The sequence below is a fragment of the Pogoniulus pusillus genome, chromosome 27 (genome assembly GCF_015220805.1).
Source record: "Pogoniulus pusillus isolate bPogPus1 chromosome 27, bPogPus1.pri, whole genome shotgun sequence".
NCBI classification, from domain to species: domain Eukaryota; kingdom Metazoa; phylum Chordata; class Aves; order Piciformes; family Lybiidae; genus Pogoniulus; species Pogoniulus pusillus.
Genome location: NC_087290.1, coordinates 7,935,325 through 7,962,069, shown reverse-complemented (window position 1 = coordinate 7,962,069; position 26,745 = coordinate 7,935,325). Strand labels below are relative to the sequence as shown.

The 26,745-nt window shown below is 41.6% G+C and overlaps 1 protein-coding gene across 1 annotated transcript in view; it reads left to right on the top strand.

Annotated features, from left to right (window-relative positions):
• EFCAB5 (EF-hand calcium binding domain 5) overlaps positions 1-26,652 on the top strand; it is a 38,685-nt gene extending 12,033 nt beyond the window's left edge. The window contains exons 5-21 of the mRNA XM_064166761.1: positions 668-744; positions 1,591-1,675; positions 2,490-2,600; positions 6,619-6,774; positions 11,476-11,575; positions 12,302-13,159; positions 14,006-14,220; positions 15,460-15,616; positions 17,690-17,979; positions 18,805-18,977; positions 19,677-19,905; positions 20,618-20,770; positions 21,955-22,055; positions 23,167-23,420; positions 23,976-24,208; positions 24,406-24,502; positions 25,957-26,652. Coding sequence (XP_064022831.1) covers positions 668-744; positions 1,591-1,675; positions 2,490-2,600; positions 6,619-6,774; positions 11,476-11,575; positions 12,302-13,159; positions 14,006-14,220; positions 15,460-15,616; positions 17,690-17,979; positions 18,805-18,977; positions 19,677-19,905; positions 20,618-20,770; positions 21,955-22,055; positions 23,167-23,420; positions 23,976-24,208; positions 24,406-24,502; positions 25,957-26,084 — 3,417 coding nt within the window. The 3' untranslated portion in view covers positions 26,085-26,652. The remainder of the gene's footprint in view (positions 1-667; positions 745-1,590; positions 1,676-2,489; positions 2,601-6,618; positions 6,775-11,475; positions 11,576-12,301; positions 13,160-14,005; positions 14,221-15,459; positions 15,617-17,689; positions 17,980-18,804; positions 18,978-19,676; positions 19,906-20,617; positions 20,771-21,954; positions 22,056-23,166; positions 23,421-23,975; positions 24,209-24,405; positions 24,503-25,956) is intronic.
• The last annotated feature ends 93 nt before the right edge of the window (positions 26,653-26,745 follow it).

The following is a 26,745-nucleotide window of genomic DNA, read 5'->3' as shown; positions in this document are numbered from 1 at the left end:
TGATCCTTGTTAATACACTGCTATGATTGTTCCTGACAGGAGGAAAAGGAAGTTTGTGAGAGTGACATCTGCCCTACAATGGCAGCATGGACCACAGGGATGAGTAATGGCTCTGACATCTCCCTTAGTGCAGGTTGTTGTCTACCACTTAGTCTCACCATGCCCTGATTCCCCATGAGCAGTTGGAAGGGTTTTCCACAGAGGTCCTAAGAAGCTCAATGCCCTGTAAGGTACTCAGACACTCCTAAGGTTGTTGGATTCATATCTCATCACTGGATGATGTCCTCTGCAGCTGGTTAGCACTCAGAATCCCCGTGAAAACATCCAGGGTAGCCACTCCTGTTCTCTTGTAATCCACCATTAAATCTTCTTTCTACCCCTGTGACTCATACAAATTGGTACTGCCACTCATAAAAGAATTGTGCAGTCACTGTAATACACCTCTTGGTACAAGCATCTTTCTTACAAGTCACACAAAACCCTCAGGAAATTGTCCTGTGGTTGCACACAACATGAGATAGACAAGGTCTGCATTTAATAGGGCCCACCTAGGTGTGGTAAGCAGCATGGCTGGCCCATGCAACGAATCATTCTGGGTGATTTCTTTTAGAAATTGCCTTTTGTTGTCAGTATGAAACAGGCCTTTGACTATTACCTCAATTTGTAGGTTCAGAGTGCCCTGAAGTCTTTTCAAGATGTCAATGCATCTGCTCCCATGGATGTGAGAAAAGGTCAGGTTTTGATGTTTCTCCTTTAGTTTCATTTCCGTGGCCTGAATTCTAATGCAAACTGTGAGCAAACAGCAAACAGATTTGATAATAGAGAAAGAATCTCTAGGGGGAGTGATACCAGCTAGAATATGGACCACAAATCTTCAGACAGATCAGAAAGAGACTGAAATGCCATGTGGTCCATTAATATGATCTTGGAAAGTATGGAAAGATGTTTAAAAAAATCTTTTTTGAGAGACAGAAAGTTCTGCTGCAGGCCCTCTGCACTCGCATCCTGCGTTAGCCAGACATTGCCATGTGCTTACAATGATTTTTATGAATCACTGTAACAACCTCACTCACCTACTCTATCCCATGCTGTTTTCTGTCTCATGGGAGGTCTTGGAAATCCCAGACAGCTTGGCATACTGGGAGGTATGGTGGAAAGGTAAGATCAAAAAAAATAAAGTCTGACAGATATTACCTTTAATGGTTTTAGAGGAAATGCTGAAGCGTACCTAAATGCTCCACCAAACAGCCCATCTTGTCTAGCAGTTCCCTTCACCAGTGACACACAGCACAAGTGCCTCTGTACCACAGCACTCAGCACAGAAAGATTTCCATAATTCCTGTCCACTTTATATAGCTTACACTTGACCTCCCCAGATAATGGTAATTGAATAGATAGAGCCAGAAACACTGAAGTGGCAACATGTGGCCTGCTGCCAGCCCTTTGCACCATAATGATCATCAATAATAACAAATCTGCTTTTGCTGGAAGGTGAGCTGATAAGCAGGGAACTCCAGAGTGTATTTCTGTTTGCTGCTAGAGTCACCTCTGTCCAGAGCTTGCCCTTGCTCAGCCCTTTCTGTGTTATAGAACTGTTCCTCTGAGTAATCATCCTGTATTAGTAGCACGTTGTGGGAATGCCAAACACAGCCCTTGTGCTCCTGCTGTGGTGGCTGTGGGTTTCTAGTGTGAACAGATAACTGGGACCTCAGACTGAGAAGAAGCTTTCCAGATGCTGGAGGTGCCATATGTCATATTTCACTAATAGTGTGGCTCAATTGCTTAATGTATTTCATTTCACAGCATCCAAGCTACATTAACAGAACATTAAGCTTTGGTTTATAGTTTAATAAAGATAATAGACAGTTTAGGAATGTCTTAATGAACATAAGAGAAACACATCCACAATGAATTTTCTCCTCACTCCTGAGATATTGTAGAAGAAAGAACAGAAAAATCAACCCGACAGGAACATCATGTCTGTGCTCAAAGACCTCATTCAGAAATCTGTGTAAACATTTGCCACATTCACTCAGTTTCATTATAGCAGCTCGGAAGCTGAGCAAAAGATAGTTTTGAATGTCATCATCAGTAAAAAAAATTCCCACAGAGCTTCTTGGGAAAATTACTATGATTTTCAGATTTCACTTTTGCAAAGCAGAATCCATGTCCCCAGATTTTAGAGGCTGTTTTATCTGTTAAATCAGAACTCATCTCTTTCCCCACATACTCAGTTGTAAGCATGGTGAAAATCATTGCCATTTGCACCAACATTTGTCAGGTATAAATATGGCCAAACAGTTCTGAATAGATAAGTGCAAATTCTTAGCAAGAGGAAAATGTAAGAATTTAATTTAGGTAGCCTCTAGACAGTCAGATGCTTCAACTACTGTGTAGGATAACCTCAAATAAATGTAATCCAGCATGAGAAGGAAGTTATTGTAATATAGAACATGCAAAGCATTGTGTAGGACATGTAAAAACCCGAGAGTCTGCCTTCTAAACCAATATCTCTTCATTTTTCACCAGCAATCTGTGATGGGAAGCTGGAAATTGTAGACACATTGGAAAAAACAGTAAGCATAGATGAGTTCACAGAGGTGAGAAATTAAACAAGAGCATCTGATTCAGACTATGATGTTTATCACAAAGTAGTATTATTTCCCTGGGGCCAGCTATGATGAGTAAGTGAAGAGGTTTGCTTCCCCACCATCCCAGGTAACTGCTTTTATCATGTTCTATCTCCATGTCCATCTGTGCTGTTGTCATAACTCTATGACAGAGAGCCTGTGCTGCTCTCTCAGAAGTTCCTCTGGAAGCTGTGTTTTTTAGGACATCCCTCTCAGTCCCTGTCTAGAATATCGAAGCCCTCAATCAGTTGTCAATTCAGATTTTGCACTGGCTGCTCAAGAGAGGTTCAGTGTTATAGAATCATAGAATCAGCCAGCTTGGAAGAGACCTCCAAGCTCATCCAATCCAACCTAGCACCCAGCCCTGTCCAATCAACTACACCATGGCACTAAGTGCCTCATTCAGTCTTTGCTTGAACACCTCCAGGGACAGAGACTCCACCTCCCTGGGCAGCCCATTCCAATGCCAATCACTCTCTGGGAAGAACTTCCTCCTAACATCCAGCCTAGACCTCCCCCTGGCACAACTTGAGGCTATGTCCCCTTGTTCTGTTGCTGGGTGCCTGGGAGAAGAGATCAACCCCATCTGGCTACAGCCTTCTTTCAGGTAGTTGTAGACAGCAATGAGATCACCCATGAGCCTCCTCTTCTCCAGGCTAAACATCCCCAGCTCGCTCAGCCTCTCCGCACAGGGCTGTGTTCCAGGCCTCTCACCATCTTTGTTGCCCTTCTCTGGACATGATCCAGTATCTCAGCACCTCTCTTGAATTGAGGAGCCCAAAAGCAGACACAGTACTGAAGGTGCCCCAATATAACCATTAGCTTGGAGTAATTAGCACTGTCCCAAAATATTGTTCTTGTTGATTAAGTTCTACTAACCATCAAAAAACCTAACAAGGGATGAACTTGAATGGCAGTGTTAACCCCTTACAGAAGCTCTACCATTTCCCCCCCTAACTATTACTGCCTTCAACCATAGCCAAACTTCAACAAGTCTCATAAATGTGAGAAGCATAATCAAGCTGAAAAATACTTGGTTTTGAAATCAAAAGCCATCACTGAGGAATACTAGAGGTGTGTTTTTAACTCACTAAAATGCTTGAGAAGTTTCACCCCATAACTCCACCCTTCATCTATTTGAAACCAACCAAATTGGTTCAAACTATGTTTACTAAAAAACTCTCTGGGCCAAGCCTTTGCCAGTCCATTTCTACCTACAACAGGGCTGAATTTTATGGTTGAGCAATTAAACCTGTGGAAAGGAATGTTTGGAATAGAACTAATGTCAGAGCCTCCATGGCAGCGGTGCTAGTGGGTGCCGTTAGAGTAATGAAAAGCAGAGTATAAAGCAGCTGTGCAGAGACTAATTTCAAGCAACCATGTGTGATTTTTGTGCCTTCTTTGCTCTCAGGAGACTCACATGTTCAGTATTTTGCACACAAATGCGTTTTTATGATTAGTTGTTGAAGACTTTTTAAAGCATGAAATGAGGTATTTTTAAATTTCACCTCAGAGTAACTGCATTTAATTAAGAAAACTATTGCAGATAATGGGAGCCCAGAGAATTGCTTTTGTCACTGAAATGAAGCATCAATCCATAATTCCTATGGTAGATGCAGAAGCACTGAATGAATTTGTGCTCCATTAGCATTAGAAAAATGTTGTAAAATATAGTTTGTGTGTTCTTTATTTTAACTCAATTAACAGTATGACAACAGAGATCAGAAATACAAAAGACATGGACTGTCAAGCTGCTTGATTTACCAGTCAGTGCTATGTCCTCAGAATATATTCTCTGATGCCTTTTCCAGTCCAATTTTAATTGAATCAAATGATGAGGCTTTTCATCATTTCCCTCGGGAAGCTATTCCATAAGCACAGGCCTGGCTCCCAGGACAGGGCTGCTTCTAATCCTCAGCTACAATTCACCTTTGTTTAGCAGTCTGCACCAGCCACCAAGACCAGAGAGAGAGAGAGAGAGAGAGAGATGATCTTTCTCCATACTGGTCTAGGTCCTTTCACATGTGGAAAACATTGCTTTTGAGTGGACCCTAAAATTATATAGCACTCTTTTTAGTTTTTCTTCCTGGAGTTCAGTGCAGCTTTGGGTTACGTAAAGGCCATTAGAAATAGCAGAGAGACCTCACACGTTGTTGTTGGTTTGGGTTTTTTTTTTTTGCACACACAAACCAGTGGCTGTTGCATTTTTACATCCTTCATGACAAGCCCTTGGGGTCTTTTATATTAAAACCCTTTAAATACCAGGGATAAACCTTAACAGTTTATTTCACAGGGTATGTACTCTTAACATGCAGAACCCCCAGCAATCTGACACACAGCTGTTGACACACAGGGAAATAGCCACATTGCCTTTGTAGGCTTTACAGGTGAGATCATTTTCCATGATTGCATGTGGCTAACTGGATTTGTATTGAGATCAGTGGGAATAAAAAGCAAAGATCCATTGTTAGTGAAGACAATGTGTTCACAAACATGGCATAGCAAAAAGAAGGTGTGCCAGCTTTCTTCTGATGGGTGTCAAAATCTTTTGGTTAGTAATAAATCATTGTACAGTCCTTGAACAATGCTTTACACAGGAGAGCTTTACATACATCAGCTAAGAAAGCTTTTGACTATGATAGTTTCTCCTGCCCACGAAGCCAAACATGCATTTCTTAAAATCATTCTGTGAAGTTGTTAGACAGCTGTATTAATACACAAGCCCACAAATGTGGCATCAAGATGACACAAGATAATAACCTGCTTGTCCAACCTGCCTTTTTCCAGCTTCATCTGTCACAGTGCTCCAGGTTGTGATGGCTCTGAACAGCAAGCAGATACACGTAGCCCCAGATCTGCCACCTTCCTTCCAACCCACTTTCATCCTCTCTTTTTTATGCTGACAAGCAGAAAATCCACCCATTGCATTAGGAGGCTCTTCTTTCCCACCAGCTATGCCTCAGGACATTGGCTGCTGCCTTTCTGCTCTTTCTCTCTTCTCTACTTGTCCCATATATTTGGAAATTATGCAATATAGACATGAATAATAATAACATATATTAATATTTCAGTCTGTTAATGCCCATGCATCATTTCAGCAAATCCAAGAGCTCTAGCACTTCTGTCAGATGGCCATACTCTAAAAATGGGATAATGGGAAACATTCTGCATTTTGAAATCCCTCCTTTTCACTGTATTGGTTCCCTGTTACCATGGCTGGCTCCAGAAACCTGCTAGAATAATTCAGCACAGGCTTTGGGGTTGTGGTTTGTTCTGGTGGCTATTACTATTTATGTCATGCACACCACATTTTTAGAACCATATTGCTTTTGTTCATAAAAACCACATGGCTATAAATCCAAAGTGATAAAATGTCCCCAGGGCTAGAAATCAAAATAAATCTTGAGTCAGTAGTATTCTCAGCATCAGAGGACTTAGGTGACAGCAGGCTCATTTTCAAAAGGTCCTTTCCAGTTTTTATTGTCTCCAGACTGTTTCTCTGATCACTGAAATTGTGGGCAGTGGTCATTCTGTGATACTAGAGAGCTGAGTGACTGTCGGTTCTGCACAAACTGAGGGCTCAAAATGCCTCCTTGGGAGTCAAGTCAGGGATACTAAATGCTGCAGAAAACCTTGGAGAACTTCTGTGTTACCTGAGATAACCTCACTTACACAGTGACACTTCACAGGATGGATTCTGGTCCATCATCTCAGAACCACTGAATATGATAAGTGATCTCTGAGCTGGGAAAAGAAACTGTTCAAGATGCATTTGTGCAGTACCTGGCCAGCAGTGTCCCAAGATAGTGGACAATATTGCTGCTTCTGGAAGAAAATTAAGTAGGCCATGTAGCATCCATGCACCAAGTCTCTGCTCCCTTAGCATATTAAACTACAAACTCCTTTGTATTTCATTGCATGCAATAGATTTTTAGGTGAAAATACTTGAAGAAAACTAACCATGTACACTGCTGCTTTCCCTCCATAGTATGTCCATTCCTTCACGGAACGGTTTTCACATGACATGTTCCAAGACATCCTGAAGTATCTCCATCAGTGTGCTGATGACTTCCAGGAAGCAGTAAGACACGATACATGGAGACAAATGTTTGCTGAGCTCTTTCTAGATTGTGATTATGGAAAGGTAGGCAAAGCAGCTCCCAATCCAATTTCAGTATGGTGATGCTTCCAGTTTGGTATTTCTCTGGGTCACTGCTTTCTTTTTATCTTTCATGACTCTAGATACTCTCTTTGTGCATAATCAGCATTGTTTTAGAGGACAATACCTGCTCTATTGTCTTCAAATGCATATTACTTAGACACAAAAATAGCCAATGGCCTGTCATCTGATAGCTAATTACAAACTGGATGGCCTAACAATGACTTGGAGCTTAAGATTCATGATTCTGAAGAAGAAATTAACCATGGTCTTTATTACTACTGGTCATTACTTGGTCCTACAGCACATTTAGCATGTTTGGAAGCTAATTTGTCCATTCAGCCATATTTCAGCAAAGATAACCTGATATAGACTAACCCTAGCAAATGTGCACATTACAGCAATAGCACTGATTATGCTGCATTAAGTTTAGGGCTTCTATCAATAGATCTCATAGTTTAAATTTAAAAGATCTCCTTGTTTAAATTTAAAATGCAAAACAATCTATCTTTACAACCTCTGTGAGAAAAGTGCTGTGAACTTCAACCACAGTTTATGGACAGGAAATTAAAAATGCAGTAAGTCAGTTATGGAGATCGAAATGGAACTCAAAAGCTATAATTGGGGTTTCAACAGCTCTAATCTCTATCGTCTGCTGAATACACCTGCATCCCCATTAAACCAAAAAGCTAGACTTAGTAGGAAGCCAGGAAATAGTAGGAACTGTAGAATCAAGGGTGCAAGGTGTTTCTAAAAACTGGGGCTTTATCCAAAAAGTCTAGTACTTGTTATGAGTAGCCTCAGTTAGGCAGTTGCTGGCTACTACACACCAAAGGATTGCCATAGTCTTACAGTTTTCTCCCCTCCATAAATTACTGATACCATCCAGCACTCCTCCAGTGATGCTTACAGCATACCTACCCTGAATGATCTGTGCTCTACCATGTCCTGCTAATAATTTCATTACCTCTAACAGAATGGAATTAGCAAATTTCAACACCAGTGGTGTGGTTTAGAGAGCAGCAGGCAAGCTGCTGTTTCAGGGATGGGGTAAGAAATATGCCTATTTCTCAGCTAGATACTTCGTTTTCCTGTTGCTTTGTCAAGAAGAGCTGTGATGGATCTTCCTGGACAGGGTAATATCTAAAGCCAAGTCCTGTCTTTGCCATGCATTTTGAAAGGATCCCTTCTTTCTCTTTCATGTTTTAGTGTGACTTTCTTCCTAATATTTCTGTGGCAATAATCGCCATCTCCATGCTACTAATCTCAGTGGCAAAGAGCCAAAAATACTAGCACAACGTAACACAAGAGTGAACAGACATCAGCACAAATGCCATCACTGCCCAGAAAAAAATGATCAGAGCACAAGCATGGTTGCTGTTTCTATCTGAAGCAGCTTTGCTCTGCAAACTGAGTTCACTAAACTGTAGTGTGGACCATGCAGTTCTTTTAAACCTGACCTGCTTTCTTTTGTATAGTTCTAGTAGGTCCAGCTGTCCTGTACCCACAGGGGAGATAAAAGATGCAAACTGACCCAAGGACTTCCACCTCTTGAATGCGATCCATTACCTGTTGTACTCATTCTGCCAAGCACAGCGAAGTAGTTGTTTCAGTTCGTTCCTAATTTACATGTGTTTGGTAGCAGGCAGTTATTCCAGTCTGCATGGTGAATGTGGCTGGCTGCCTCAGTGAGCTGCAATTAGGGCCAGAGAGCTGAGAAAGCAGTGTTTAAATTACAGTCAAATTAGAAGGTAGCCACATGATCATTATTATGATTTCAAATGCATGCATCCAGAAGGGTGGCAGCTCAGCAAGAGCAGCCTGGACTATACAGTGAAGCAGAAACTCTCCCAAGACAATACCAGAACACAGCTGAATACCCCAAAAAGTAACAGCTCTGCAGATTTGAAGCTTATTGTCCCTCTGTGCTCATGTGTATAAAGTCTAGTTTCTTTTATACATTGCAGCAGAATCTGCATTAATTTTCAGAGCCATTTTAATTCCAGGATCCTTAAATGTAACTGAATTTAGTCAAGGATTAGTTTTCAAACTAATGAAGTTAGAGACACCTTCGGTTCCTTTTCTTGCAGTACAGCAGCACCAGTGTCTGCTTTCTCATGCCCTTTGATAAGAGTCTGCCCATCCTGCTGGCTAGCAAGCAGGTTGTGGTGTTTAAGATGCACAGGTCACATTTCCAGAGAAACAATCAAGCAGTTAAACGCTGACCTATCCCTGATTAAATGGCAAGTCTGGCTTAGTCTGTGTGTTGCTAAAGGAATTACTCATAGATCACGGGACTTTGCTGAAAACAACTGAGAATCATCACCTGCCAATATCTAGGTGACAAAAAAATTAGGTCGACGTGTTTCAACTCTCTAGCTGCTAAAGCTGGCTCTTGTTAAAAGTGGAGACAGGTTTTGGGCGGCTGTACAAACACAGAGGCCCTGCTGTTAGTTAAGTGGAAGCTGTACCTGTCCTGCTGGTGAGCCCCAATATGAAGGGCTGATAGGCATGAGTCTTTCATCAGCCTCCTCAGTCAGCCACGAAGTACAAAGAAACATGACCTTTGCTGGTAAATATAGGAACCCAAAAAGACAGCATAACTGGGTCTAGGACCATGGAACTGGTTCTCCTGCTGAAATGCTCCTCTTTTCTATCAGCAGCTTTACTGTGACACAGTCCTCCCAAGGTAATTTATAAGGAAAAGTGTCCTGAAATAACAGAGACCTCTGGTAGAATGGCAAATCTGTATAAATTTTAAATGCTAAAACAAGGTAGAAAAGAATCCTCTAATCAATATTCACTCATTTCTGAAAAGTAGTTTACTATTTGTAACAATATCTAAACCCAAAATTATTTCATTTAAATCACAAAAAAGCCTCTTCTAGAGTCTGAGTTCTCTAAATCCTCTAAGCATCTTACTGTAATGTGACAAAAAGGTATCTGAATCCCAAAGCATTTTTATTTTCTTTTTAAGAATACTTAATTCATTGATTTACCTCTTTAGGAGAACAAAGCTCTGCAGTAATGCTGCCAGCTTCAAGGCAATGTGCAGATGACTGTGAGAAATAACAGCTGAAGAAATATAAAGGGAAAATTAAGTGTGTGTAATGGAAATACTGAATGGAGAATCCAAATATTACACAGTGATCTGGTAACAGCTTCAAAAACATGTTCTGTGTTTGTATATCTACTACATGGATGTAGAATCTGATCTGATACATTCAATTGCAAAACAAACAGCAAAAGAAATGTTAGCATGGGAGCATGCAAGATATTTCTGTATTAACATCAAAAAGATGAAGGGAATCAGGGCCTACATCTTTTAAGTTTAGGGTCAGAATTATGTGATGCCATTTGTTGTTCCAAATCCCAGATGGCTGAAATTCAGATGTAATTTCCAGCACATTTTTACCAGTAGGATTTACATTAGAGGAGTCAAGCACTAAAACTAGACTGGACAAAAGGTTCTGATCTTTTTCTCAGCATTTTCATAAAGCTTTCAATTCCCTTTAGAGAAAAGGTGTTGCAGTTACAGAAAATGTGATTTAGTCACTTAGTTGTTCAGCATTAGCTTCCTTGGGAGGCACTTCTCTATGTGATGGATATCTCTCAAGTGCTTTCAAATCCTTTGTTCCTAAACATTGATGCTATTAGTGATGGGTTTAGATTACAAACAACACCATCATCTCGAGCTCATTTCCAGAAAACAGCAGCAAACTTATTCCTTTATTTCTTCAGGCTAAGGCATGGAAAAGTTCACCAAGATTTAAAAGCTTGGTGAATTTTACATTTTGCAGTCTTCACTCTAAGAGCAAAATGTGAAAAGGAAATCAATAATTCAATTGGAAAGCTACTTGCTATAAATAATGAACTTAAGTAAATCTGTTCTCCAATTAACTACTGTATTTCACTAATGAGAGGGAGATTTCAAAGGTGGAAGGACTTAATGACAATAGGAATTCATCACCAAATGGAAAACTTTGCTTTACCTTTTAAACTCACAATTTCCTGACAGGGAGTGATCCATTTCACTGCCTTTCCCTAGTTTAATTGTCTGTATACACACTCACCTTGAGCAACAAGGACATAGTAAACCCTGCATGTTCCCCTGCGCAGGTGCTGCAAGTACCTCTCCCACACATAAGAATTTTTAGGGGAAATTAGGGAGGTTGTCATAACAGCTCAGACTTGGAGACTAATTATTTTCCCAGGTAATTGCCAATACCTAATGCTTCAAAGGCAATGATGGGGCACAAACCCAAATTGCAATGTGCAGCCACTAACATAATGCACCACAGCCTATAATATGCGAAAAATGGTTCCATAGTCCTGCCAGGCAATCAATATCTGTCCTGAAAGTGTGAAATGTTGAAGCTTTGATCTCTACCTGAAGAACTCCTTTGGCAGCAATGGTTACAGTCATCTAACTGTAATTTGTCAAGAATATGTAAGAGGATGTGCTTGTGAAATGAGCTGTGTGAGGAGTTCCATCTAAGCCCAGAGAAGAAATTTTTGCCTCTGTGAAATAAATTGACTTCTTTGAAATTAGTACTGATGTTCTGGTAATGGAGAATTTTCAGTCACAGGTAATTCTTAGCTAATGGTGCCTTTGTAGTGCTGCAAACATTGATGTAAGTCCCATGAACCAGAGGAAAATTACAATAATTGTAATTTTTGGTCTAGGTTGGTCTCTTAAACAGACACAAAATACTTGCCCTGATGAAAGACTTCTATGACAGAAGCCCTGTGAGTGCCAGGAGGGGATTCTGTAACCCCAGCCAGTGTAAGTACATGGAATGTTTCAGAGGTGGTGAAGGCATTAGGAGGTCACAAGAAGTTAGTTAATAGAAGATTCGTGTTACCAGAAATGGACAGAGCCTAAGAAAAGGACTCAAATGAATGCTGTGATCTATACACCATAATTTGCAAACATGTTTTACAAACTGTAATGCAGTGTTCAGAAATACTTCAGCTGTCAAAACTTTTCCTTCCTACAAAATTGTGAAGTAATTTTTGGAAGCAGGAATAAAGAAAAACTTTTTTCCCTGAAAGAGAGGTTCTTTCTTACTGGGCAATATTAGAAGTTAGTTTTGTGTTTATACTAAAATTTCTCCAGGAGTGTGGAAAGATAAAAGAAAAAAAAACAAAACAGAAAATCATCTACATGGAAGTAAAATATTTTAAAGATATTGGACATTAATTGCTAAAAGCAAATGTAAGAGAATTTACAGCTTTCCTTCTTAGGGTGGAGAATTATGAAACATGATATATATTTCAAAGGAAATATGGTGTGATGCAGAATAATAAGAGCAGTTCTCTGCAGACAAAACCATTCTGATGTTCTGTGTTTCTGAGTTGAGTGTTTGCAGAAGGCCAGAAGGTACCCTCTGATAGTTTGTATTTGCTGGGGAATACCTTTTGTTTTCTTTTACTTTGAATTTTCATATGCAATATTGGAGAACATAAACCCAGTGCAAACTACTCATTTATCAATATTTTTCTGGTTTAGGGCCAATAATTGAGTTGCAAGAGATGGAGCTCGCAGATTTATGGGGAGGCCTTGACCAGGAAGTTTTTGAGGAGGTCAGTGAAAAGTTAGTCTTGTCTCAAACAGGAATTTCTGAGGGAGAGATTCTGGCATGTGAACCTGCAGGTGATAATAGCCAAGGCACATATACCATGAGAACCAGTGTCAGAGAAGGTCTTTTTGAACAAATGGGTACAAATGAAGCTGAGAGTGGAGGAATTCCTAAGGAAGAAAACCAAGCAGCAGAATCAAATCATGCTGAGTTGAGAGTGGAAGGTGAGAACACTATGTCAGCAGCAAAAAGCACTGATCTTGAAAGTGGTGATTTGGATAGAGATACCATGTGTAGTGAGAAACCCAGCTTCCATCAAGACATCAAAACTGAGAGGCAAACTGAGTCTGCAGGTGCAGACATGCAGGAGGAAGCTTTCCAAGGATCAGCCTCTATCGAGTACAGTCTCAGAAGAGATGGAGAACCTGGAACTGAAGAACAAATGAAGGAAGAGGATTTTAGCTTGGGTAGAGAACCTGATCCAGAAACAAATAGGGAAGAAGATCATCTCTCTGAGAGACAACCTGGCAGAGAAGGGCAAGTTAGTCAGGAGGAGGACAACTGGATTACAGAGACAACCAACACAATTTCAGAACCAGCAGATGCTGCCTCAATCCTGACCTCAGAAGACAGAGCTGTAACAGACATGGATGTCATTAATTCAAACCAGGATGCTCCTGTTGCAGAGGTTACGAAAGAGAGTTTTTCTAGACAGCATGGCAGCCAGGTTGGCCAACAGACAAGCTCAGAGACAAGACTGCAGGATGAGGACATTCTGCAGGACCAGGGTAAGGATAAAACATTCTCCTCTATTTTGGCAGACTTGAATCTTTTCCAGCATATACATTTAGAGGTGTGTTTTATAGGTGTGTTTTAAACCCATTTCAAAAGTATTGAAAGCCTGTGAGTGATTTCTGAATACACCACAAACTTTGATATCTTCTCAGCACAGTGTTTTCTGCCAAGGTTTCAGAGCATGTTCCTCTGACAGGACAGCAGGTGAGTCACTTTGCTGATGATCTGTATTCCAAGCACTGAGCAGACACTTTAATTCAAGTAGGGACTTTCTGAAGCAGCACCATTTTTATGATAAGGAGGAGCTTTATGTTCTGTTTTGCTCTGTAGTATCAGTATAACAAGACAGCAACTTGAGCATGTTAAATACAGAAATTACTTTCAGTAACTTTTAGATTGTGATTGCTCATAGTGAGGTACAAGATCATGTATCACATAGTGGCTGGCAGTGTCTGCAGGCATGCCAATACTGCTGTGAGATGAAAGTTTGGGTGAGGATGTAAACACTAAATCCTGAAGCTGACTTCAAAGTAAGAGTAGTGTAGTCTTTGTCTCAAAGGCCACTTGCTGTGTAACAGTAATTTCAGCTCACCTGTGTTCAGTGATTTGACCTGTCTGTGTGACAGCAACCATGCTAGACTGGAGCATATACCTGAAGAGATGCTATTAGAGAAGTATAAGCAGATAAAAGACCTCAGTCAGTGTGAAGCCAGCCCATGCTCAGCCATACATTCACTGGATAAGAGATGCAGGATTCAGGACTGTGCTGGGATCTGTCACATGGCCAGCTTTAGGGCAGCATGTTGCTTCCTGCTCTTACTGTGCTTTCTGCCTTTCAGACTCAGGTCCCATCATGTCAGAGGTTCAGAATGGTTGGGCTTCTCATGCTAGGAGTGCCTTTGATGAAAGTTGCCTCAACCTGCCACAGTTTGTACAGCTCATGGAGACATTTGTTGGTGAAAACGTTTCTCTGCCTACTGTGAAGAGGCTTATTGCATTTATCAGAGAAGAATACAAACAGACAGAAGAGGAAAAAATAGAACAACTAAAAAAAGTAAACACTTGTAAATTTTGCTGATCCTATGTCCAAACAAAAAACAAGCAAATGCCTACAGACACTGAAAAAGTAAACTCTTAATCTCATGCTGGCAGCATTATTTACTTGCAGCCTCATAATCTCTGTTTCAAGAGACCTTTTACCCTGTTGTTTTGGTATGGTTCCTCCCTCCCTAGCCTGTAGCTCTACAAGTGACTGACTCATCCTGTAAGAGGTTGTCTGTCTGTTCTAGAGCTGGACTCAGTGAGACAGCACGTTGATAGTTAATTGTGAAAGAGCTTGAAGCATTCCATTCTGCTTATTCACCTTTATAATAGCCAAAACCTGATCTCTGACCTACTGCACTGGCATGTGCATATCAGGTTGTGGATGTTTTGGGGAGGATTTCAAAACGAGTGTACTTGGGTTTGCTGTGTGCATGGCTGTATGTCAGTGTGCATGGCTGTATGTCATTGTGCACATGCTTCTTTGTGTTTAAGCCACAACATGCTCATGCCATGTGTTGAAAAAGTGTATTCCCTGTCAGCAAAACCCTTGTGCACAGCACCAGAGCATCCCTTATCACTTGGAGTACAAATATATTTTGAGGTGGGTCTGCCCATAGTCGCCTCTTTAGCTGCATTTGTCTCAGACCTCTTTCTAGTTTCCCTCTCTACTGCTGACCTAATTTGGATGAGATATTGGATCTGACGGCTCTGCTGTCCTCACACTGAACACAACACCCACTGCCAGTGTTTTTGGCCTTTGAGAGAATTCCACTCCAGCTATTTATCACTGCACACTGCACAAGGGCTGGTTTTAAAGGACAAATTGTACCTGCTTTTGCTTGGAGCTCACACATTTCGGGGTAGCACCCATAAAATAATACTGTATGGAAATACAAACTGTCACATCTTTGTGTGTTATTAACAAGACTGTGGTTAGTTCTTGCTGGGAAGACATTTGCAATCTGGGAAACTTGAACTTACCTGAGCTGTTCTCATCTTATATCCAGCACAGGATTTGTTCTCTGGGCAATAAACCTCTGCAGTGCTGATTCTGCCTAGTAAAAGTGAGCTGTTGGCTGTGTTTAGTGTTTCCAGCTGTTTCCCAGGTTTAATGATTTATGTCCAGGTTTGAGCTGTGTATGTACAGATTTGCCCTGAGCTTTAGCAAATCTTGGACTTTCCATATTTGTGTAAATACTGAGTGTTAATGTCCAGGAGTTACCAGTGACCACCTCTTCCTCTGTTGTAGGTTCACCATGTCTCTTGCTTGGCTCAACGGCAACTGCTTCTGGAGGCACTTTTTGAGAAGTGGGACAAAAATGCATCTGGGTTTCTGGACCTAGAAGAGGTGGATGCTGTTCTAAGCACATTCAAAGAAGGGATGGAAAAAGAGGCTTTGAGGAAGGGTAAGGAATCAGCCCTGCTCTGAGAGAACAATGTCAACAACAGTGCTAATGAAGTTGTTGGCAAGCACAAGTCATCTTTTGTTTTTACAAGCAATCATAAGCATATGTGGTATGATGCATAAAATGAAAAGAAATAGTTACCCAGACCTAGTTGCTAATGGCTCCATCCCCTCCTCACAAGACTCCCCTGCAACAGTTTCCTGGTCATAGAGGTAGCCTAATGCTTTCATGACACTGTGATGTGTAGAAAAGTTAGTTCAGATGCAATATGCAATGTAGACTTGTGATATGGCAGTGAGAAACACAAGTAAAGCCTGAGGATATGTTTGCACTTTTAGTCTCAACTGTCTGGGTTATCCAGCTATTTTTAATAGATATATTTTACTGTGCTGTCTGCAGGAACACAACTCATGTGAGAGAACATCACCTGTCCTTATGGGTCTCTTAAGAGCATTTTAGTAACCCACACTTTTTCACACCTCTCATGAACTAGATTGCAGCTTCTCTGAATAAATTTAGCAAATTTAGTCCTTGACAGAGTAGATTTTGGTCAGACAGAAGTGTTGCAGGTTCACCTGGACCTGTCTAACAGCCTCATATATGTTATTAACATGTGGGCATTAGGTGCTCTGAAATACTGTATTGGCAATTAAGAACATGTCTGCATGTGTGCTGGGGTGGAAAGGACTCATTTATTAATGTCCATGCATATCTTTGTGTTGATTGTTCTGTTACATATACTGAAAATGGCTCATTTTGGCCACAATCAAACTCTCTTTAGCTCAAGGAAGCTAGAGGTAGCTATCCAAAGCATATCAGAACACACTACAGAAATATGGAAAGACACAGTCCCTTCATGAAGGGCTCATAAACTAAAAGATACATAAATATAAAGATAGCACAGCAAGATCAATACCACCTCCAAGCAACATAAAACTGTTCCTAGCAGCTTCAGCCTGATCTCTCAAAGACATTGTGGAGCAAGGAGGTTTGGGGAAGCATTCCCAGATATTACACTCCTCCTGGATGAAAACACAGAGTGAAAAGTGGGTAGAATTTACTTGATTTTCCGTGTAAGTGAAAAGTGTAATGTAACAGATAGAATGGGGAAAGTAATTCATGATGCTGTGGCTCAGTAATGAAGGCATTCATCATGCCATGTTCACCTTCATGTGTATTTCTTTATCTTTCTTCAAAGAGAGGGAAAAGTGGAGGTGAAAAGTCAACCATTTCTACACCATCAAAATATTCTCCATCCTACTTCTGTCAGAAAAACAAATTAAATTGAAAAGATACTGGATGTTCTTTAGACAATGGGCAGGGCAAGACAGCATTAACAGTCAGCTCTGCCATGGCTGGGGCCACTTAGTATTTGCTGCTTCTACAGCTAAAAATCGGTGATAAAAAGCCCCCTGAGTTCTGTAGGGAAAGGAGGAGGCTCTCAGCTCCCATAAACACCCGTGTCTTGGGTGCACTGGGAGGCAATCAGGGCAGCTTCTGCCTATTCCTGTCATCATTAATCAAAACATTTTCTATTATATAGTCCAGTGTATGTATTGATCACAAAAAGCTCCCTGCTTAACAGCAAAGTCACACTCCTCCCTGCTTAGTTCTCTATTCAGAAGCCACTTGACAAATTACGTACTTGTCTTTTCTTTACTTCTTCGTGTCCAACAGGATTTGATCTCAGGCTGCAGAAAAAAAAAAGAAAGTGTTAGTCATGGCGGGCTCAGGGGAGACAGTGCTGGGAGCATGAACAGGCAAGCCCAGGCTGGGCACAGCATCCGGTGAATCCCGATTTTCCCAAGCCAGGAGGCTGCTGCAATTCGAAAGGCTGTGCAAGAGCACCCCCGTGAGCCCAGAGCTTAGGGGTGTGGAGGGGAGGGAGGGGAAGAGCAGCAGCAACCGGGCTTTGGAAGAAACCGGTGGGGGAAATTTACATTTTCACGCTCAGCCTGGTAGGATTGCAAGGCTGAGATATGTGCTATTTTTCTTCAGGACCTCTGGGCAAGAAAAGCAGAACGTTTTCTTCAAACGGCCTGTCCATGTCTAATTTTCTGTTTCTTCTGCCAGCAAAGAACCAGCTTTGCACCCATTACCCACATCTCAGCAGAGTGGGGAAGCTATCCCCAAAGGCATTCCAGACTTTTCTTGGGTTAGTTGCTTCTGAGTTCACTGGCAATGAGGATGAAGCTCTTGATAACTTGGTGGAGTTTCTGACCACAGCTGTGGAACAAAGTGACATGGAGTGCTTGCAGAGCTTAGACAGGAGGAAATGGCTGCACAATATCCAGCAGGCAGCTGAGACCAGTGGAGCACGCATGGAACCAGTTTATAAAGCAGTGTTCAAGGCCCTTTCCCAGGTATGCTTCCCAGGGAGCACAGGGATCATTTGTGTAGGGATTGTAGCACTGACTTCAGGCTCTGGTGTTTTGAGTGGACAAAGCTGAGACTGCTTTGCTGACATTCAGGAGAGCCCAGGGTTATGCACAGAGAGAGTCCCAGTCCGGAGCCACAATTCCAGAATTCTCACCCCTGCTCTGCCAGCACAGAAAGCTTCTCAGGGATACTTAAGTCTCACTTTTTGAAGAGCTGACTCAGATCAAATTGGAAAGCCACAGTTCTAGTTATAGAGCTTCTTTAAGCAAACACATCAGACCCAGTTTGAGACAAGGATGGTTAATCTGCAGTGAAGGTATAATTCGATTTTCAGCTTGGAGCTGCAACTTCAGATGTTCATCCCCACCATTAAAGCTCTCCTCAAAGCAAAACTCTGATAATAGCTACAGTGTTAACACAATATTTAGGTTTATAAATGTAGCAACCTTAGCACATGTTTTATTTTTCCAATGAAATCTATTTAAGAAATCTATAGGAGTTTTGCTTAGGTACAGTTTATACTTAGGTTTTGGGTTTTTTTATGAACTGGTCTCCACTAGGAGCAGGAAAAGAGAAATCCATTTTCCTCACCAATCGAAATACAAAGTGCTTTTGCCTGTAATGGAGGGTACTGGTCAGACGTGGCCACTGCATAGACACACACATGTGTGCAGTTGGTGCATGACATGCAAAATCAGTGACCCAGAACAGCATCTCAGCAAAAACTGAGACAAGTGCTAAGTACGTGAAATAAGTGTAATGGCCAGTGGCTAATGTACATTGTGTAATGGGAAACATTTGGTTGCTAGGATGCAGAAGCCCATGGGGATAACAAGAAGATCAGTTCATATATTGCCCTTTTGGAAGAGAACCAGCTCTCACCAGAGCGGGGACAGATTCTCCTACACTATGTGGCATGTACAGCAGATGATGCTCCATATGTTCTAAACCAGATTCTGTACAAAGATATGAAAGGAATAAGGTAGGAAAAACTGCAAATAGCTCATCCTTTTTCTTAAAAATAGCTGTACCAGGCAGTGTTTGGAGACAGAGGCTGATAGAGTACTCCAGAGGGGAGTCTCCTCAGGGATGGCTGTGTAATGATTCATTATCATATACATATCCTTAACACTCTGCATGGTCTACTTAGAACTGCTCTGTTTGGGATTTCACTCCTTTCCTTGGGGAGATTAGCTCACAGTCTAATAAATCTCATCCCTTAGCAAATGACTATTACATTGGACCTACATTTTCCTCTTTAAAAATTAATGCCCCTACACGAGTTTACATACATGAGGTATTTTTTGAGAACAATGCCTTCCCTTCCCTAGTGCTTACACTGCAAACAGCTTTCATGCTTTCTGCCTTCTCCAAAAGCTTGTATCTTTCTTTAAATATTGCCTTTTTAACCTATTGAATGTAACTGCTGCTTGCTTCTGTATTCCTTTGCATGGCATTCATTAGCTGGTGTTTTTAAAGTGCCCTAAGGATGCCTTCTTTATTACCACTGTCTTTGGGATGCAAGTGGTAAATGTGGTATTTCTAAGTGTGGTCAGAATAAGGAACTACCATCTTCCTTCTCCGATGCCAAAAAGCAGAGAGATCCAAGCTGTAGTCATTACTGCTTTGCTAAAGCTTTTCTGCTACTCTTAAAAAGCCTCCTCATAAGTTTGTTTTGCAGCTTTGCAGCTGTTGAAGAAGGAAAGCCAATCCATGTTCCAAGTGTTCAGCTCCATGGAAATATCCACTTCTGGAACTCTGACCGCCCTGTAGAAGAGAGAAAAGGTTCACTCCTGGTGCTGCCACTGCAAGATGCTCACTGGAGAGCCTTTGGCATTCTAGGACTTGACACTCTTCGGGACCAGCGTGAGAAAACTGTCTTCATGTCCCATGAGATCAGTTTTTATCAGGTGGGCACTATCAGAAAGCAGTTTGTTAGAGCACTGTGTAAGGACTATGTGAACTTCGCATTCGCTCTGAGTAAATATAAGATGCACAGCCAAGAAATGAACTGTGGGCTCTTTTTTACTGTGCATGGTGGAAGTGGTGTGAGCAGAACACCTTATCAGCATCTTTCTGATTAGCATCTTATCCATAACTGATTATCAGATATCACTTCAATAATAATTTAAGCTTCTCCTGACAAGTTAATTCCACTTTTGTGCAAAGGCCCTAAATCATAGCTTTCATTTCCTGAAGATTTGAAGATCTGAACCTCATGTTTTGCTGGGTTTTTTTTCATAAAATGCCATGAAACCTTACTTTTTCCCTGATAGACTAATTCTAAGCCACAGCAGCTCGGATTTCCTCGGTATGGTCTTTAGAATCAGCCTCCATGTGGATGCTTCAAGTGGGCAGCAGGGAGCGCAGCAAGCCAACGTTACCAGTCGCTTTGGCTATGCCACTGAAAACAACTTTTGTCTGTTTTAGGATTTGTCTGTGACCTAGCTATTCTGGAGGTTTAGAGCATTATTTGATAAGGGACATTTCACAGTCACTTTTCTGCTTTACATTTCTGATTGAAGTAACCTGCTACAACCATTTTGCTTCATTTTGCTGCCTTTGCCCTGCCCCAAACTGTATGGAATTATCTGGCTCATTTGGAGCCTTCTGCCCTCACAGGGAGTTTCTCACGCATTCAGCAAAGCTTACCACCACATCTGCACGCTGGAAAATGTTCTACAAATGGCTGCTACTGCTCTGGACTGGTTGTATCCCAGGGCACCCAACATCCACGCTGCTACTATGTACCTGGTGGAGCCTGGCAAAAACAAGGTATGCAGATTAAAGGCCTGCAATAGTGAGGGACTGAAAGGCTGCTTTAGTAAGGATTTGTCATTTCTAGCTCCTGTGATTTCCAAGTCGTTTTCATATAAAGAATGAAGACTGCCTGAGATTCTTGTGCCTGCCTGTGTAACAAAAGAGCACCACAAAGGTAGAGAGAGAAGTTTCCTTCTGTAAAGAAAGCCAATCTTCACCCTTTTTATCCTCCTATGTAAAACAATTCAGAAACACTGCTAGTATGGCTCCTTCTATAATCTAATATCCCTCCTACTTCAATGCTCCAACTGCGTAACAACCAATAGAGCAAAACCCCACAGTCATCCATCCATCTATCCATGCAGAGATAAACCAACACTGCAAGTCCCAGCTAAAGCTTTGCTGTCTGAGGCAGCTCTCCTGTGGAGATTCTGTGCATGTCAAAAATATGTTTATTTTACAGGAAAAAATAATGTCTTAGCTAATGTATTAGCTCTTCATGCTGAACAATGTCAGCAGCCAAGACCTAAATCCAAGTCAGGAAGTGTCTGTTTCCCAATTAGCTCACTGGTAGAGACAGCCCTCTCCCTGCAGGTCATCTTCCAGTTGTTCAGCCAGCACTTGGGCCCTGGGAAGCTTGTCACTTCACATACAAATGAGTTAAGAAGATGAAAAGGGTATGCAATATTTAGGACTGATCCTGTGTCATCACAAAGTCTGTATGACATCTGCTGTGGCCATAATTCAGCTGCTTCCTCTGATAAGCATGGTTTATGTTGGCAGCTTTCTGCTGTCATTCCAGGCTCTGCACTGTTCTCTTGTTAGTTGCTTGATAGCCAGGTCATTTGCTCCCCTCTGTGCTTTTCATGTGTCAAGGCACAGTGACACAAACATGACACAAGAAAGAGGACTGGGAAAAAGAAGGAAAACCTCTGCTTGGCCTGTGGGTGTTCCTCAGTGGGAGCCTGGGGGTGTATTAAATAATCTGCCTGAGGGAGGCCCAGGGCACATTCTTAATGCATCTTGTGCAATAAGTTCTGGAACAAACCCAAGCATGGAGATGTCTTTAAACCATCCCACTGCACTTGAACATACATAGGAGCTTCCTTTAAGAGATAAAACAGTTTCCTCCCTCCCAAAGTTTCAAAATGGTTGCTCCTTTCTTGGAAGCAGATAAACCTCCCTTTTCTCTCTGACAGACTTGGGACTATGCTCTGCGCAAGATGATCACTACACATAATACAGGACAAAGAGAAATTCATAGCAGTCCTGTTCTCCTCAGAAAAGAAAACCTCTTAAGGTAGGCTGCAGCACTTGCAGTAGAATACTCACCTCTGGTCCTAGACACCAGCCTGCATCAAACCTATCCATGTTACATAAAGCCCATGATAAAGCAGCCCTTCAGGGACGTCCAGCTATAGCTCTCTCACCTCCAATGCTTCATGCAGATGCATGTGACACTGAATTGTGAAGAAGTGAGGAGTATTTTGTCTTTGAATTTTGGCCTGCAAAAATTAATGCTCACCAGCTGAGCTTCCAAGCAAGCTCTGCATCTGCTGTGAGAGGTTTGCAGGATTGGAACCTACACTGAATCATTTTGCTCTATAGAATAATCTGTCTTTTTACTTGGCCATATTAATCTCATTTCCTTCAACTATCTTTTTCCATCCACTGCCAAGATCCTCACAGACTTGTCTTTTAAGCACATCAACCTTGTCAGAGTTGGCTGAACAGCCATTTGCTCTGTCAGCAGATATTTTCACTGTTTAGAAAACTCTGTAGAGCCAATGTTGACACTGTTACAAATGGGAAGCTGCTTTAAAGCAAGGTGTGTTAAATTCTTGTGATTTTCAGCAACTGCTTAGCTGAGCAATAATTGTGTTCTGCAATGCTGTGTCTGCTTTCTGTATATGGCTTATAGAATCATAGAATGTCAGGGGCTGGAGGGGACCTTGAAAGCTCATGCAGTCAAACTCCCCTGCCAGAGCAGGATCACCTATACCAGATCACACAGGAACACGTCCAGGCAGGTTTTGAGTATCTCCAGGGAGGGAGACTCCACAACCCCCCTGGGTAGCTCATTCCAGTGCTCTGTCACCCTCACAGTGAAAAAATTCCTTTTTGTGTTTAAATGAAACTTCCTGTGCCTCAGCTCCTACCTATTGCCCTTTGTCCTGTCATCAGGCATCATTCAGCAGAGCCTGGCTCCAGCCTCCTGCCACTCACCTTTACATATTGATATTTGAGCTATGCACATTTCAGTTCAAGGAATCCAACAATGCTTTAGCAATGCAATATCTTTGTTTTAACAACCAGAGATTAATGTTATCTTACTAAAATATGCTAAAGAAATAACAAGAAGATATCAGATGGTAAAGTCCAGTGCATTTTCCTTTCCACTCTTATTTCAGAGACTACCTGTTTAAGTGCACAGACAGCTCAGAGGTCATTTGTACTTCTCTCTGTGGAGAACATCACATTGCAGTACCTCTCCGTGACCTGACAGGACGAGCTCTTGGCATATTTGATATCAGCATTGGACAACACCAGAAATTACCACCTCATGAACAAAAAGACCTGCAGAAAATGCTAAAGATGGCCCAAGCTGCCTGCTGGGAGATAATGAAGATGTCTACAGAAGAAACAGTACCAACCTATGTACTGGGTATTGTTACATACAGAGCCAAGATAAATTTTTAGGGTGAAATTTGGAATCTTAGTGAAATTACATTTAAAGTGTCATTCCTATAAGTATGGAAAGACAAATATAAACCTTTGGTACACATAAACTGCTCCTGAGCAAGCCTAAGTGCTTAGCAGAGTACAGTTAAACAGAGTGTTTAGATTTTGACTCTGCTTCATGTCGTGTTTTGTAGCCAAGTCCCACTGAAATCAAAGGCGTGAAGCAAAGTGCTTTACTGCCTTCAGGGATCTAGTATGTCCTCCTCAAAACTGCCCCAACTGAGGTCAAAAGAATTCATGTATCACAGTTACAGAATACCTGCATGCCTGAACCATTCATGGTCTGAGGACCATTGCTTGCCTCTGAGGCCAGTTTTGTCTCCTTCTCAAGCAGAGTTTCTTAGGCTGTATGGAAATCAATTGGTTAAGGAGACAAAGAGTTAAACACAAAGAGGGCAGAGACTTTCAGTCAGTAATGTAAGTCTTGACTAACAGATGTTTCTGGGCAACTTCCTGAAAGATTTGCTTTTGATTCCAGAGGCAGAACGCCTGGCAAATTTGAAGAATGCAGGGCTTCTGTTCCACCGGTTCATGCTGCAGGACCTGCGTGAGTGCATCCAGAAACTGGATGCTGCTGAGAGCTTTGCTGAGATAAAGAGCCATGTAGAACCACCAGCTCTGGTACACACCATAGTCAAGGCTGTGCTGTTGCTTTTTCATCCAGGCTGGAAGGGCTCAGATGAGACTGAGAACTGGAGTCGGTGTAAACTGGTGAGACTTCAAAATGTTGAGGAACTTTTCTGTTCTCCCTCCCCCAAGAAGAAACAGTGGAATTTGCCAAGGCTGAATTAGCAGTGAAATAATGGATTACCTACATATTTCCTGTATGCTTGACCTAGCCATCTTTAGTCCTCTAACCCCTCTTCAGTTTTTCACCATCACCCCACTCTTTGTTCTCTGCATTGCAGAAACTTGATGACGATTTGATTCAGGAGATTTATTGCTTTGATCCAACGGCTGCATCTGTGCACACTGAAGTCAAGCTGCTGCTGGACTGCATCACTGGTAAATATCAACTAATTGTGAGATTACCAGACATGGCTCAGCCATGGAGCAGTGTCAATGGCAACCTTAAGCTGAGTGCTTTTAAAGTCCTTTCTTCAGAAATTAACTTTGATTTCACAACAGATTAAACAACAGATAAAGGGTCCTAGATATCTGCAGTCCTTTTTTGGTCAATAAAAGTCAGGCTGTCAAATTTAAATAAAAATTTACTGCCTTAAGGAAATGGAAGCTGATCAGCTTTGAAACCTACCAGAACAAGTGATCTCATTGTAAACCTCCAGATAAACATTTTAGGAGTGATGGTTCTTTTGTCAAGTAATACATAAAGACATATTAAGAATGATGGCTCTTTTGGCAACTGAATCTACTTCAGACCTTTATGCCCTGCCTGAGGGACTGACCCAGCTCCAAACAGCAACCTGATTGTGGGAGGAAAGTGTCAGCCCTCCTCTTTGTAAACACCATCTGCCAGGTACTTAATACACTCACTGGCCACATATAGGAGCTGGTTTTCAGTCTGTCTTTCTCTCCTCTAATGAATGGAGGCTATTTTGGTGCCAGATCAGTCAAGAAGCTATTATTATTTGCAGTATCTCTGCAAGAAAAATTACTATTGTTGAGGTCTCTCCCTTGATGATCTAATGCCAGTCTGAGAGCCCTGTGAAAAATCAAATGCGGACAAGACTTGTTAATTTAGCTGGAAATATTTATCAACCATTCCCTGCCTACTGATGAACAGTAAACACTTGATGCAGTCTGAGCTCCATGTCATGTGCTCTCATATGTATTAAACTAATTCACTAGGAAAATTAATCAAGCCTAGAGCATCAGTCAGGGACACAGATGTAACTAGAAATAATACATCTTTGGCACACTGCTGGTGTGTTATGGAAGGTTAGTTTTCCAGGATGGGATTTACTCTGAGAGCAGTGTTAGATCAGATGTAATGCACAATTATTGGAATTCCTCTAAAGTGAACATCAGGTAACATACATATGTTCCATAGATACATGCTGTAATATAGAACAGAGCACAGAACAACCTTACCTGTATCAACAGAGTAACCTTTAATGACAGGATTTTGTGGTGCGCTTTAATAGCACTTATGAAAAGAGCTTTGCAGGATAATTACTCTTCAGTCTGAGCCTTTGAAAAAAGCCCCACATTTTTCTCATTAAATTTTTAATTATCAAATGTTTAGCATTAAAATATAGCAGAACACTTTGTACAGTAGAGAGCTATCACAACACAACATAAATCCTCATGAAAAGCCAGCGTTCCTGTGCTTGACCACTCACTGTCACCACAGAGCTGTGCACTCTGCCAAATATCACCATTTTTCAGGGTGGAATTACTTGGACTGGGGGAGAGCTCCACTGCTGGGATTACCCTCTGTTCACTCTTGTAGCAGTGCTGACATGGCTTTTGGAGCTAACCTCCCTGCTTTATTACAGGTGTACCTATAGCAGCAGTGCAGCAGTATTGCTCCATTCCAGCCCAGTACCTGTACCACTGGCTACAAACCTGCCTGTCGCTAGTGGAGATCACAAGGAGCCTACTCAGTAAAAGAACTCTTCTTTAGCCCCTTTTGACATCCAGTTCTAGTGTGCCTCCAATTAAATCTCTTTATTCCTTATTTAACCTGAGTGATTCTGGTGTTCAGCATATTAAGTTAATTGGTTTTGATTTTTTAATGAGTAGCCACAAACTATTTGTAACAATGGTAGGACACGTTAGGGATTATTAAGAAAAAGCAACACAAACATTAACACAGTCTTGTTAGTAAAGCTACTTAAGTCCTGATTAAAGGGGTTTGGGTGTGTTTTTTTTAATTAATTCTGATGAGTCAAAGACACAGGGACACGTTTATGACTACCAAGCTACAATGCTCTTAAAAAACGATACAACAAAAATTTTCAAGATTCTGCCTCCTTAAATTACTTTTTAGGAAGAATGTAATGGTTGTTAATCAGCATTTCGTCAAGCTCTTCTGGACGTGCTGCAGAAAAGCCTTACACTTTCAAACCCTTTTCTTATTGGGATAAAGCTTGAGATGAGGGCCAAACGCACTGTCGGCAGCAGGATTCCATCTTTCCGATAACGCTTCTTCTAGCACAGTCACTTTTGAAATAAAACGCTGGGAAATTAAACTCCTCTCTCTTGCTTTAATGGGCACCAAGAGGCGTCTTTAGGTCGGTGATGAAGAAGGCGGGCAGGGGGGCTCTTCAGCACCCCCAGGGCAG